Genomic DNA, 15,611 nt, shown 5'->3' with positions numbered 1-15,611 from the left:
TGATTTGCATTATACTGCAAAATGTGGGAGCTCTCTCTGCTTCTTAAGGCTGTTACTCCACGAAACCAGAGAACAGAGAACAGAGAACTCGCTCCACGGGTGGCAAGACTAAAAAAAAAAGTGCATTTCGGCACGGAGGTACCATACTCCGCGAGACGTGTGTGTGCAGAACTCCTCATACGGCCCTACCACGCAGCGCACGACACACACAAAAGGTTGACAATGCAGTTGTATTGCAAATTGTGAGCACAGTCGTGGTTACCTGGCCTAACGAGCTGATAATGTTCAGGGAAGAGGGCGCACAGCATGACAATAGATAGAAGATCAGTGTAGCTGACTGTAGCAGACCTCTGGTCTGTGTGAGTTTAATTCTGTGAACGTGTGGATGACTGTCTGCAATAATACATCCCATCTCCCGGTGTTTAATGTGCGCGAGCCACTGTAACGCCGTGATCAATACTGGGATTAGTTTTTATCGCCACCTTTTGGACAGACACTCTCCTCTGTGCGCCGTGTTTCTCCTTCCAGGAGCTGTTTGCCAGCTGCTCATCTAAACTGTCCATTGTCGCTGTACTTCCTCCTTCTGTCTGCGTGTTCTGAATCTGAAAAAGCCCGTGAGCTTCTCCACATTCATCACGCCCACAATAAATTCCGACCAATCACAGCATGGTTGACGCACAGCCTTGAGAGAAAAAGTTCTGCCCGGGCCATGTGTCCGAGAGCGCTGCACAACGTGCGGTCCGAGATAAAAAATGACGTAATTTTGTGGGCGTAACGTCGGCAGGGGGAAGGGAGTTCTCTGTTCTCGCGGTGCATGGGTCCAGCTTTACCATTATTGTGCTAGTTCTATAGAGGACTTTATATTGCAATTAAAAAAAAACAGCCAACAGTGATTACAAATGTGAAAAAGGATGGCCAGAAACCTCTTGGAGTTCAGAGAGTTAAGAGTGAAAGTCCTACAGCCAGGCTGGCTGCAATGTGTCTTCAGAAAAGGAGGATACCCCTTTCTGAGTCTCTCTTGGTTTCCCACACAGACACACGCACGCACACACACACACACCCCTCTGCAATGCGTCAGGCAGGCCCTGATAGGATCAATAGCTTTGGACCAGATCTCAATTGGACACTATTAAACATTCAAAAACTGCTTACAAACCCCTGCACTGCACCCTCCACAAACACACACTTACATCGTATGCTCCAGCTTTGATCTGCTGATAGAGTTTGTGTTGATCTTCATCCCAGAACGGAGGATACCCCACTAACAAGATATAGAGAATAACACCTGACAGAAGACAGAGTAGAATATATTATAGCTTGCATATGAATTAATGGTGCACACCAAGGAACAAAATAATACAATAATAATAAGACTTGACTTCAAAAGCAAACAAGCTTGGCGAACAGGTTAACTGCACGGGCAGGGTGATGTGTCAAAAGCATTGTATTTGTCTACTAATATATAATAATAATAATATTTATCAAAATACACAATTGATGGTGATGGTTTAATGACTACAGTATTTCTGGAAAAGCCAGAGTGTTTTTGTTCAACTTTTTTCAGCAAACAACTTGAGGGTGACTAAAAAGTCAATCTTCAGATGCTCACATACTTCCCTCCAGTGTGTCAAAGCAGTACACACAAACAACACCTCCACATATTTGTGACACTGCCACCTTGGGGTAAATAATAGCTACAAGACATAGATGCATTATGTTTTCATGCTGCAGTGAAAATGGCACAAACTCAGTTATAACGCTCCTAAAAAAACAAAATTTCATAAACCACCAAGTTTATGAAATTTCCAAGTCTGATCCTCTGTCCAGACCCCCAAACTCACCACACGCCCATATGTCCACAGGTTTGCCATAGGGATCCTTCCTCAGAACTTCAGGTGAAAGATAGCCAGGAGTCCCAGCGAACCCTGCCCAGCAGATAATTCAGAACAAAATTAACCAGTGGCTTTTATTACAAACCTTATAAGGGCTACTTTTGTGCAGGTTATGAATGGCTCAAATCATAGAGGCCCAATAGGCCATTATGCAAGACTAGATTATGATAGTGTAAAGTCACAAGCAAATGCCCATTAATCATCTCGTCCCCGCCAGACAGTCAGCCAAATGCTGGCAGTTCGGCTGTTAGCCAAGACACGATGACCTAAGCATGAACTGGAAAGCATCACTGAGCCTCTTAAGCTATGCTCTCACAAATATTCTTTGGCTTCCTATGTGTATCTATGCAGACTAGCTGCTCAAAACGGGGACCAATCAATGGTGATTCATACACGAGTGTAGAAACTATCCGGGTAGAATAACACATCAGGTAATGGTCCAGCACATTTGATACGTGTGTGTCTCTGTGTCACTGTTTGTGTGTGTTTTCTTACCGAACCAAGCCTGCTGGTCTCCCTGCACTTCAATAGCGAGGCCGAAGTCTGCCAGCTTCACTGCAGCTCCCTTCATCTTACTGGCCAACAACAGGTTCTCAGGCTGACACACACACAGCCACACACACACACACAGCCACACACACACACAGAGTGAAGCAGAATGTAGAACAAGAGATCAAAACAGTAAGAGACAGATAGTTACAAGGCACTCTTTCTACAATTCATTTGATATATTTGACACAGACTGTGTGGGGGTGGGGTTGAGGTGTGAGGAAAGCAATGGAGAGACTGAAGAGAGGATGAGGAGCTGAGAATCTCCACAACACCTTATATGGACATGGGTTTGTAGCCATAGAAACCACTCGGGAGTCATTTAGGCAGCACTGCAGACTGCATGCTAAATGGAAAGTGTACTTAGCAAGAGGCAGCGTGTGTGGCAGCATTCTAAATGGCCGTTGTTTGGGCAGAGGGACATAAAGGGCCGCAGTATAAAACCCACTTTGGATTAAAAGGCCAACAAATCAGACAGCTAGTGCTCGAGGTAAAGGCAATATTCTGCGACGCAGAGATTGCAGACAAAAAACTGTGACTCAGACTGAGTCTCTGCCAGAAAAAGGTACAATTAAATTAAGTATTTTTGTCATCCTGTCAGGATCTTTGCATCTGAGCCTTTCAGCATTAGGGACAACCCAAGTCCCTTGCTTGTTGCTCCATTGGTGTGATGTCACATGGGTTGTCCCGGCAACTCCCGAGACTCATGCTTTTACCTCCTCCCTCGTAACAGACCCCTCCTTCATGGTAGTACAGTGTGTGTGTGTGTGTGTCTGCGTGTGTGTTTGAGTCCTTGTTGTTTCCTTGCCATAGGTGAGAGACAAACTCATCCACGTGATCATGACTCACCATCTTTGTGCTTGACATGAACACACACACGTACACAGACAGAGAGCTGGTCAAGGACAGACATGCTGACAAATCTGACAACAGACAGAGGAACAGAGAGGGAAACGGGGACAGGGACACAGGGAAAAAAAGAGATGGAAGCAAAACTGCAAAGAGGAAGAGAGTGAGGAGAAACCAAGAGCCATCTGTGTGTTGCCATGGCCACAAGCAGAGGTGTGTGTGAGTGTGTGGTTGTCATGGCAATGGGCAGCCACTCACCTTGAGGTCTCTGTGCACAATATCATGCTGGTGGATATGATTGACACTCTCCAAGATCTGACTAATGCAATGACTAGAGAAAGAGAGCGAGAGAAAAAAAAAATGGGGATGTGTCAGTCACTGCCCTTCATTACAGAAACATCACATACGCTTCACAGGATTTCTTTGTCATGATAAATAAATAAAAGGGAGTTTTCCATGCCACTGTTGATTTTAAGGGGGTTCAGGCCCTCTGTAAAGCACCTTGAGACAATTATTGTAAAACACACTATATAAATAAAATAGAATTGTTCCACCAGAGCCTTATGTGTAACTATGTGTTCACAAAAACACTAATGCATTTCATTGCCATCATTAGGAAATAAACATCCCATCACCTTAAATCACTATTACAGATCCACTTACATGAAAGCAGAGGTGTCGTATTTTATAGCATAAGATAAGGAAATGTACCAAATTTAGTTTAATGTCAATATCAGGTGCTAATAGTGATAAATTCAAGGTGTTAAACCAAAAACAAACCGAATGTAAGCTTAAAATTGTGATATTTCATTCAATTTCATTTCAAACTGCAATGCTCAGTGCAACCTGGAAGCTATGACTGAATGACTTTTGACCAGCAGTCACATGACAAAAATTCAGTTTTGTCTACCCGCAAGCTTTTTAATGTTCACGTATTCATGTGCTGAGTAGAGTGGTTTGCAGAGCCTGTAAAAATGAAATCTGTTAAATATTCATAGCATGTGGAGTTGCTATATTTATGTGGGAACATGTAAGTAGAGTATGTTGTATATACTAAATTCAGTTTATGTGCATTTTTTTTATAAAATAGAAAAAAATCATTTTTATGCCTATAACTGTGTTATACTGCACGAAGAAGAGTTCTCTCATCCTCTAACCATGATTGATGGAGTGTCAATAACAACAACAATATATCCAAATTCACTTTCTGATCACATGATTAAAAAGGGTTACTGATTAAAAGATGTGAGAAATATCGGTAAGCGGCAGCTCTTCATAGGCATTTTCTATGTACTGTAGCTTAAACAATCAATATGAAGTAACTAGTGTGGGAGTCCTTACACCGCACAGTCAATAAATCTATCCCAGTAGCAATTTTAATAATGGGGACATCAATTCAGCTGACACTAATGCTATTGCCATTATTTCTTGATTCTGTCTGATGAACACGTTTCACATTAGGCTATAATCCTACAGTGTGAACTCATCAGATTACCATCCAACAGTGTGGTTTCAGGCTCAGTGATTCCTATGAGGTGCTTTCATGTTACATCTAAAAAGAAAGTTAATGGGTCAAAAGTCAGGCCCAGCTGGAGAAAGTGTGACCCAGGCTTAATCCGTAGGACTGTGGGAGTGAGTGGGTAGAACCAGACAAGAATCCTAATCCAACTGTGACTGGTTTATCCAAAACAAAGTCCATCCAGGTACCTTAGTGAATATAAGACAATAAACTAAACTCAATTATGTATGACCCCAATTCTTAGCGCTAGGAATCTTTATGAATACAACTAGTTTTCTAAATTCTAAATCTCTGAATTTTTTAATCACCTGACTGCTGGTCACATGTCAATCACAAGTTGCGCTAGGAAATGGGAAAGTTTTTTGTTTTAAATCTTCCTACTGCAAACAATAGCTCTAAAATGTAATTTAGACATACAGAATAAAGTCTGATGTTTCTGTCTGTTTTAATCTCTTGCTATAATGAATGGTGTCTTTTTGGCAGTTTTTTTTTGTCATGCATTTTAAACCTCCCAGCAGCTTTTGGTAATCTGAGGGTTAATGTTAACAGAGGGATGCATTTCCTGACAGGAATACAAGCAAAATGATTATCTGCACCACTGTGTTCATACTCATAAAATCAGAGCTGGAATTCATATATTTAATGGGATTATGCTGTGAGTTCGCAGCTCCATACGAGGTGCTTACCTGGCATCCGCCTCGCTGTAGTACTCCCTGGCTACAATGTCTTCAAAAAGCTCTCCTCCTGTCACCCTGTGAGGGGGGAGGGAAGGAACCGAAGAAAGAGACAGAGAGAGACAGAGAGAGAGAGAGACAGAGAGAGAGAAGCTGTTAGCATACACAAACAAACCGCAGTCACATGCATGGATAAAATGTCACTGTGTGTGTGTGTATAAAGTATACTCACAGGTCAAAGACTAGGTAATGAAAGCCTTCCTCTGAAATGCTGTCATGCAGTCTCACTGTGAGAGAGAGGGCGGGAAGTGAGATATAAAGACTTTCTCCCATTAAGCTGATCCTGAATAAAACAAGTGTAGCTGGAGAAATAAATGTCAACTATGATTGTTACGCACCGATTTTCTGTCAGACCACAGAGATATGAATGTATCCAGTGGTTAGGCTATTAACCACCGTTTAATTCAACCCCACAAAGTCAACAATTATTGGAACGGGCTTTGTCAAAGGACAAATAACAGATATAACAAATAACGTGGGAAATTTGGGTTGGAATACAGAAGCCACCTTCTTTCCTGCTGACATGAGACTGAGTTTTCTTTTCAGTATGTTGACACACCATGGAAACGGGGCTAGCAAAGAGCAGCATGGAGGCCATTTTTTTTTTTACCTCATTCTCTTCACATGCAACACATGCTGACTGGAGATTGTTAAAGCATCATGTTACTGCAGTGCTTCCATCAATGCAGATCGAAGCTGTAGCCATGACAACTGTAGAAACATTTGACCCAGGAATGGATGCTCAAGCCTTTTTCACACTAGACACAAAATCCACTAACATTAGGCTTTGCCTATAATTAGCTCATTTTGGCAGCATCATGACATCCGCTGTTTTTAATATAAAAAATGATCCTATATACTATCTCAACTTGGAGGATGCCACCCACTCAGCAGAGCAGTCTGTGTCTCACTTGTCGAGTTTGGCATACCTGGGTGACAAAGGGTCACCTGAATGAAAGTGGTAGGTTATTGGAAAAGCAGAAACAGCCCTGTTAGCAAATGTTGCAGTGATTAGGCTGATCCACTGTTCCAACAGAAGATACAATGCGATCTTAACCTGAATAACAAATAATAGTTGGATTTTGACTGTCGGAAAGGAGCTCTTTCAGGGCCATTTTAGCAGCTTTGAACTACAGGGTGGGTATGTCTACATACTGCAGGCCAGTGCACAATGTTGATTTGTAAAATTAATGCTGCAGCCTCTGGAATGTAATACCAGAGATAAACAAAGAACAATAAAAAAACATAATATACTATGCTTTACTTTATTTAATAGTTGACGTATGAAGAAGTGTATGATACAAATGTATAAGGGTATGTGGTTGCATAATTTGTAGCTTTATATAGGGCTATTTTGCCCTAAACAGACGGCTATTTGATGCATCTGTCCTGTTGATACAATTTTAAGTACCGGTAGACACAAGACACAACAACATATATACAGATAAACTTTCTTTGTTGTACTCCTTAACACAAAAAAATAAAACTGAAAATATATGCCAAGTAGATGTTATTTTTAGGGATAAGAAGGTGATTACTGATACTAGGAAAAAAACAATAGCTTGGTCAAGAAGAGAAAGGCTGAACAAAGAAATGAGCTCATTCTGCCACGATGCTGCAGTTGTGCGGTAACCACCCTAGCCATACTGTCAACATAGCTAAAGAGCAGCAGAATGACAAAGCAGGATCCAGTCGTTAGAGCCTGAGATGCAGCTTAGGTTTAGTGTCAGCATAGACGCAGCTATCGTTATGTAAAGTGAATATCGGTTGTATAATAAGATGAAGTAGGATGCCCCTGCAGCAAGAAACTGCAACTGCTCTTTCCTCCTCCTCCCATCTTCTCGCTCTCCCTCCATCTGTCTCCAACTCCTCCTGCTTTCGTCTCTCCATCTGTCTCTTTTTTTGCCCTCTTTTGTCTAAAGTTTGAATGCAGGCGATGCCAAAATATGTCAAAAAAAGGAGTAAGGACAAGAGAGAAAAATCTATACAGAGAGTGAAGAGAACGGGAAGAGCACAGGGTGAGTTAGTGCCTGGGGGGAAGAGAGAGAAAACTAGGACAGGAGGAAAAGAAGAAATAAGGACTGCAGCAGAAAAGGTGTCATTGATTTTGTCATTTGGCCCCTCTGTGGCCTTTAACACGCATCTCCTCTGGATATCTCTATTAGAACTGCATAATCCATCAAATTTCTTCATCATTTCATTTTCCTAAAAGAAGTTTCACATCCGAATAAGAGTCCACAAGTCTTGCGTGAGCAGGGCTGCCCATATAGTTCCTTAAAGGTCATCAGTCACGCCTTTGCTGTCCTACAAACTGCAAGGTGTCGGATCAGAAAATTAATTTACACATTGCTTTTGTATGCAACCTGGATACTGTCCCTGTGAACCTGGAAGTACGACGTCGCTAGCAGGATTCGCTAGTCCCATTCACGTTCAGACCTTAGCCAGACTTCAGAGAAATCAATTCAGCTTTAAACCGGATTTGCACTGTTTAGATTAGGGGGAAAAATCAATCTGTCTAGAGCAGGATACGGCCTGAATCCCGCTCTAGCTGGGGTCTAACTCCACAATTATCATACAGTCATAAACAACCAGACACTAAATTGACAATAAAATTGGGTCTTTTCAGAAGCAAACTACAATAGCTAGAGCAACAATTGGCTTGTTTTTTTAAATTTATTTCGTACATATGGCTCAAGTGCCCCATCTTACACATACAGCCACATGCACAGAAACTCACCAATGTTGGGGTGCTTCAGGAGACGACAGATACGAGCCTCTCTTTCAAGCTTCTGATGATCTGAGGGGACACAAAAAGTGAGTTTAACAACAGAGCAACAACTTATTCAATGGGTTTAGGTATTTATTTAATGGGTGACAGTAAAAACTGACTGATGAGAAAAGCGGTGCGGCATGCAACAAAGATCCTGGGTCAGAGCTGTAGTTTGGTTCTTAACTCATCACTAGACTACTAAGTGCCACAAATTCCCCATGTGTCATACATGTGTACATACTTTATGTTTTCTTTCTTTTTCTGTAAAGTAGGATGCTAGCGAGTGTTTGTTGCCAGATCACTATAATAATCCGTCTTTAGTCTGGAGATGAAGTCATTAAACCTAATTCAGGGTTGTTTCCAAGCAATTTCGGTCACATTGTGGCTATGGTCTCACTTTTCACTGCGATACAAAGTCCTGCAAATACAGAGAAACATCATAATCATGACTGGAAGCAGAGAAGAACGTGTCTTTGAGCAGTGTAACACAGTTGAGGACAGAACTCATAAAAACTGGAATCAGCATTTGCAATATATTTCCAAGTGCCTACAAAAGTATAGCCAATAGTGGGAATAAATGGGAGCTGCCCCTGGAAATTCTGCCCCATTTCCATTTCATAGCCTCTTTAAACTAGTTCTCACTCTACCCTAAACATTAAAAGCCTGCAAATAATGTAGGATATTGATTGAATAAATAATCCATGGATAAGAATAAAAATACCATTTAGATCATCCAAACCTACTTTTTCCATGTAAAAAAAAATAACTTTTGATTTGATTTTGATACAAAGCAGTTAAAATGACATACAGGACCAGTAGGGCTCTGCTTAAATGCACAAAATGTGTGTTTGTAGAAACGGGTGCAGAAGTGTATTCATGCATGTATCCAAAGCTTAGCTACTGAACACTCATTATTTGCACTTCAGGACAGGGCTCATGCCCAAACCAACGTCCGTTGGTGAAGTTTTTACTGAATCCTCTGTGTGTGTACACAAGATCTGTCCCTAAACCACATGACACTCAAGCATCTAATCACTACAGGATGGAGCAACCACAAACATCCCACAGCCATGCAGCTGAGGTCAGAGGTCATGTGGGGTAACTGTATGAAGGATCCAGTGTGACTCATTGTGTGTTATCACTGCGGTGAGGCCAAGTCGAGCCCGCAGCTCCGTGGCGATTACACCACACACAGACAAAGATTTGCATCCATTTTCCCAGTGTAGCAATAACCTCAGATAAAATTCACACACTGAACAGTCACCTTAACTAACGGTTGTTCTACAAATGTGAAAATGTAGACAAATTAAACAAAACAAAACACAGCTTTCTGCATCCCTGCAGATTTCCTCTTGCAGTCACATCTATGTCATGTCTCCTTTAACTTGCAGCTAATTCAGTTGAGTTGTATAGCTGCAGACAGGTGTTTTTGAGCTCAGTCTTCTGTCCTCCAATACTAACCTCCCTGTAGTCTCTCTGCAGGTGTAGATTTCCCTCATCTGAGAGAAAGCGAGTGAACAACGGAGAGACCTGAACCTCCTTCTAATTACATCAGTGACGCAGGACAGAGAGACAGAGAGAAGGAGGGAGGATTACATGGAACGTCCATTTGCTAGAAGAGGATCACAGCTCCCCTGTGTGTGTGTGCGTGTACCCTGGTGCAGTGTCACTGCAGCACTCACTAATTCATTCAATCTCTTTATTTGTTGGTGCGAGAGCGTGTATGGTACAGGAAGACAGGAAAGAGAGGGCTGGAGGGTAATTACTGGCACTTCCTGCTGGTCTCTAATTGGCCATCTGCTTTGCCGTGGGGCGGGCCCACAGCCATCTTACATCAGCTGAGGAGGAGGATGGAGTGGACCCAACACACATACACCTCTCAGTCAGCCACACAAAGCTGACAATCTGAGTGAAATCTTGAGAATCCAACTCAATCTGTTTCAGGCAAGTTCACATCTAAACTGTTAGAACTGGGAAACACTGACAAAATCAAACAGAGCAGTCTGTGCTGATATAGTAACTGTGTCAGAGATGATGCTCAGTCTTTTCAGATGATCTCTTAGAGCACAGCCAAACCAGAACTAAATTATCATTATCTGAACTACAGAGGACTGAACTAGACACCCTTAGATTAGGTATGGCACTGTTAATGTGCTAATGCTACAGAAGTTGAAACATTTTAATTATTGACTTTACAGTAGATATATGAACAATATTGTTCAGTATTTTATTGACAAACTTCAGATGTTTGAGAGACATTTAAAACCACAAACCACTTTTGTTGCATATCATAAAAACACACCTCCAAAATACCAGACAATAATGTACTGTAGAGTGTTATCTGAGACAGTTGATGTGTGACAAACCACTACTGCATATAGTTATTTGCACCTGACATTAGCCAAACAAAACGGACCACACCACAGTTAAAAGAATCGGGCTGGACCAAACTACCAACCACCTCGATTCACATGCGACATTCATCTTCCCTTGCTTCCTTCCTTTTTTTTGGTTTCCTTCCTTCTTTCCTTCCTTTCCCCTCCCCCACATTTCCTCCTCCTCAGATTACTGCAGTGTTTACCAGAGCTTTAAGAGACTTACCCACCAGGCCACGCGTGAGGTCACACTTGCCCCATCAGGCTAAAAAAAACCCACCCAAATCCTACCGGGCAAGCTGCCTGCTCACGCAACCTGGTGTGGATGTTGTGTTTTTGTGTGCGTGTAGGTGAGTGTTGCGTCAGCAGCACAGCACCTCTAAACTCTCTTGTTCCTTTCTTTGTTCACTGTATTGTGTCTCTTCCTCTGTCTCAATTCACCCTGCTTTCCTGGTGTGGAGTGTCAATGAGCTCCCTGCATGACTATACTGTTTAAAATCTACTCCTCCTCCTCGCCTGGCTAGCTTTCTTCTCCACTGGCAAACACACACACAGGCCTACATTGTACTCCCTGCCTCTGCAAAGAGCCAACAGCTTTTTGCTGAGCCTTTACTTTTCCTTGGTGGGATATTAATACTAGGAGCTGCCCCTCCGTGGACACTCGATGGCAGGGACAGAACAATAACGGCATTACAACACACTCACACAAAACAGACATGCTCTATTAGTGTTACTCTCTGCTCCCCCTTTCACACACAGAAATGCCATCAGACGCAGACAGCAACAGGGCAAACAGGGAGGCGCCTGTGGAATCCGTGGGGTCTTAGTGGTTGATGAGATACATTTAGCATAAGTGGATTAGCCCCAATACAAACCAATCCCCCTTCACAGAAAGACAAGAGAAAGGCAATGAGCGAGACAGGCTAGGTGAGAAAAGAGAGGCACACAGAGGTAATGAGAAGATGCAGGAACGGGAGAACAAAGGAAGACAGGTGTGTGTGTGCATATGCCAGGAAGGAAGGAGTCTGCAGGTCTAATTTAACCAAACACAAAAGGGGAGAAACCAATTAAGCATCTCAGCCTGATGTCGGGGGAGGTCCTGACACAGTGACATGAGCTCACGTCATCATTACAGCACAGCACACCACACCATGCGGCGTGTACACGTAGGTGTGAATCTCTGCGGCGAGGCACACGCGTAAAAAGCCACAAATTAAATGCAGGTGTGCAATGCGAACATGACAAATCAACTTCCTCCTGCTTTTATTTTATTTTTTTTTTATTAATAGCTATCAACTGAACAGCTGAATGAAAGATTTGTATCTGCTACTGGAATAATTGGGCTCTGTATAGAGAGAGAGGACTATCAATAGGATGAAGGTCAAGTAGTTTACTGGATCAGAAATTAGTTGTTCTATCACTTTTAATATATCTCTGCTTTCTAATATTCACAAACATGCACCTGTCTGTCTGTGTATGTGAGTGCGATATTACCATACCTCTTGCAGACAGCTTCTTAGTGTTGATGATTTTCGCAGCATATTCCTGTCCTGATGACTTCTTTACACACCTACGCACCACTGAAAAAGCTCCCCTAAGAAAGAAAGAAAAAGAGCATAAAACAAAATCAGATCTGTTCACAAATACACTGAGGTGTGACATTTGCAACTGTGGCAGGGGTTTGTTTATGTGTGCCAACAGCCTGAAAGGCTGAGACAATAATTCAAACATGGCAAACCAGAAAGCATGAGTGTTGATCTCAGGTGAAAACATGACAATATATACAGGATATCCATAAAAAAGGGGGATGCTGAGTGGAGTTAAACCCACACTCCACCTCTTTGCCCATATTTGGATAAACTGAGAACATGATTATGTAAAGCAGTATTTGTCATTCAGAAGCTTCCCTATTATTATCAATATATATAGCCATGCATGCATACTAGCTGCTCCACAATAGCATGAAGGTGAGGAAGCCATTTTAAATATGATGCAACTTTACACCTCAAATAGCTCTAGTCAAAAACCTCCAAAATAACATTATGAATCGAAAAAGAAAGCAGACTTGGATACTGCCTAAAATATTTTCAGTTCTACATGTTGTTGATTTTTTTTAAGATGTAAGAGAAAGTTTACTGGAGCAGAAAGAACACACCCAGTGTTTGTCTGATCAGATACAGCCAAAAAGAATTTGTGCGGCTGACTTGTTGGCATGTCAATATGAAGCATCACTGTTTAGTGGAAAGCTCCTTGATTTGTGCAATGTTCTAAAAAGCCTCTGTGGACATGCGCCAATAGGTTCAACGATGTCGACAACTCCCATACTCGGCATCAAAAAGCATCTGAATCTAAGACGATCTAAAAACGTATTTCCAAGCCCAGCATCCTCCTCGTGCTAGAACTTTACACTAGAAAAAAACATGTTATCATCCTGCTACAAAAGGGCCGATGCCCACTCACTTGAACTCCACTCAAACTCCACCTTTTGAGTCCACTTCTGGATTAACCAGGAGTTTAAGCAGACTTGGGTGTTGCCAAGATGGCGACAACAGGATACTCCACAAACACACAATACTACACAAAACCTCGAAACCTATGGGTGGTGTCACTGAAGGTTCATCCATCTGTATAGTCTATGTTTCAGACATCAACTTCACACTGTCACTACTTCCACCTCTGGCTTAAAGGCACAACAAAAAATCCAGCTGTTTACCTCTATACAGCAAAATTCTAGGGTAACACACACACACACATATAAATGCCATGTTACTATGACATCCATCATTATCATCAACCTTTTGTGCAATTAAATTAATAATGCATCAGTTCTCTCCTTCTCATACCCATAGTCTTGGATCTTTTACAAACAATACAAAGAAAATTCAAGGCAGCAGAGAGACTGGATTGTATCTAACGCAGCATTTAATAGTCCTGCTCCAACATAAATGAGGTGCATAATACAAACACCGTGACGAGGTTCATATTGACCTGGATGGATGCAGAGCCTGAGCATTAGGGAATCATTTTCATAGCAGGCTGCTGCACAAACTGCAGCTTCCCAACTCCTCTAAATGATCTGTGGAGGTCCGCCGCTACTTTCAGCTGCACTCCACTTCTCACGACTCTGCTCTTAGTTTCAATTATTTACCAGCAAATGAGAGGTGACAGGTGACACAAGTACAAGTCGGTGCCTTTGACGTTAATAACCTGTGACAGAGCAAAATGCATTAACAAACGGCTGCAGAAACACACGCCTGGGGTATGTGGTGGTCGGTGCAGAGAAGAATCAGGCCGTCGCATCCACTGTGGAACGATGTGTAGGTGTGTGCCTGTGCAGTGGCTGTGCAATCAGTCCCATCGATTATAGTCAATTATTGGGGACAGAGTGGAAATGGCAGCTGGAAATTAAGGCCAGTGTATCTTTATAGAGCTGATTTGGGTACAGCAGGGAGAAAAGCCTGGCCCGAGTAAGAACAACAGATGCTGCTGCTGACGATGATGAAACAGGGGATGTAGTAGTTCGGTTTTCTTGTCGTCATCAAAATACCGAGAAAACACGTCACTGCCTCGTACACAGTAAACGCCAAATTACCATAATAGCTGCCAGCGACCTCCGCCTTTAGAGCCGTAACAACGCTGCAATTATTGGTAACATGATGGCGGTACCGTTGCTGTAGTGCAATAACTTCCTGATTAAGTGATCCAAGGTTTGGACCGATACCCAACATAGTTACAGAAATCATCCGCAGCTGCTGGTAGAGGGAGGTGGGGAAAAAGTGGTCGGCCTAGCTAGCTTGCCGAGCCACCGCACCGAGCTGCGGGCCGGTGAAATGTCACAGGGCTACATCTCAGGACTCTCACGGGGCCCCTTTTGACGGGGCGCAGGGGGACCAGGGAGACCGTGCTAAACAACACGGAAGAGCAGGCAGCTGATAATGCACGAGCCGCCGCTTATGTTCGTTCAAGAAGAAGCAGCGCTAGTTGGCTAACTCGGCTAGTTTATCAATATCAGCATGGTAGCTCGTTGGCTAGTGACTGACCGTCAGTGCGCCGTCTACGTTAGCTTATAGCAGCGGTTATTTAGCCACTGACTGCACCATAGACTCCAGCTAACACACACAGACTAGCCTCACGCCTTTAGTACGTAAGCTATCATGGCTAACTATCGGCTGCTAGCAGGCTACAGCAGAGATAATGTGAGGCGAGGTTGCGGGGGTGGGGGACAAAGCGACAAGACAAACACGATGCACACTGTGGCGGCTGCTGCTTACTTCCCGAGCTCCTCGTACAGCTGGTACTCGTCGGTAAACCGGGTGGAAGTTGCGGTAGTTGCCATGGCTGGAGCCGTGTAAGAGAAAGTGATAGGGAGGGGAGCCTGAGCCTTGGGGTACGATGGCGGCTGGCTCTCGTACGGAGGTCCGAGAGGAGGATAGCCTAGCCTCCGACGCGCTGGAGCACCTTTTCTGACAAGCAGGCAAGACTGAAGAGGAGACAAGCGAGAAAGAGACGGAAAGGGAGGGGCTGGGGAGAGGAGGAGGAGGAGGAGTGATGATGATGATTGTGTGTGTGCGTGTGTGGTAAAGGGGAGGAATCCTCGCGAGAATAGGCGCGTGCAGCATGAGACCACGGCCCTCAGTTCAATGAAGTCACTAAAACCGTGTGATATTCTTTCCTCGTGTTGACTCAAAGATTTTTCTCACAGAGTGAGGTGACATGTTGCTGAGAGCCGCACAGCCTCACCCTTTCTTGCAGGGAGCACCCCAGCAGCATTTTTACTGCACTGGTTGGGATACACCCAACCCTATGGGTCACACCTCACTGCAGCAGAGTGCAACACACATACACCACAGTCATCAATACTGGTTAATGCAGGTCTTTTCAACCGGCCCTCACATTTTGGGAGCTTGTATGCGAAGAGGAGAG

The 15,611-nt window shown here is 43.3% G+C and overlaps 1 protein-coding gene across 15 annotated transcripts in view; it reads right to left on the bottom strand.

Annotated features, from left to right (window-relative positions):
• LOC114451971 (calcium/calmodulin-dependent protein kinase type II subunit gamma-like) overlaps positions 1-15,229 on the bottom strand; it is a 28,769-nt gene extending 13,540 nt beyond the window's left edge. For 7 of the 15 annotated variants that reach the window (XM_028430990.1, XM_028430996.1, XM_028430991.1 and 4 more), the window contains exons 1-9: positions 14,960-15,228; positions 12,188-12,282; positions 8,281-8,340; positions 5,716-5,770; positions 5,496-5,561; positions 3,549-3,621; positions 2,388-2,490; positions 1,842-1,925; positions 1,191-1,285 (exon numbers count right to left, since the gene is read on the bottom strand). In XM_028430990.1, the coding sequence (XP_028286791.1) occupies positions 1,191-1,285; positions 1,842-1,925; positions 2,388-2,490; positions 3,549-3,621; positions 5,496-5,561; positions 5,716-5,770; positions 8,281-8,340; positions 12,188-12,282; positions 14,960-15,024 (696 nt within the window). In that variant the 5' untranslated portion in view covers positions 15,025-15,228. Of the gene's footprint in view, positions 1-1,190; positions 1,286-1,841; positions 1,926-2,387; positions 2,491-3,548; positions 3,622-5,495; positions 5,562-5,715; positions 5,771-8,280; positions 8,341-12,187; positions 12,283-14,959 lie in introns of all 15 variants that reach the window. The other 8 variants (XM_028430999.1, XM_028430998.1, XM_028431001.1 and 5 more) reach the window with 2 other exon arrangements.
• Between the last annotated feature and the right edge of the window lie 382 nt (positions 15,230-15,611).

The sequence above is a fragment of the Parambassis ranga genome, chromosome 19, assembly GCF_900634625.1.
Source record: "Parambassis ranga chromosome 19, fParRan2.1, whole genome shotgun sequence".
NCBI classification, from domain to species: Eukaryota; Metazoa; Chordata; class Actinopteri; family Ambassidae; genus Parambassis; species Parambassis ranga.
This window is presented reverse-complemented; position numbering and strand designations above follow the sequence as displayed.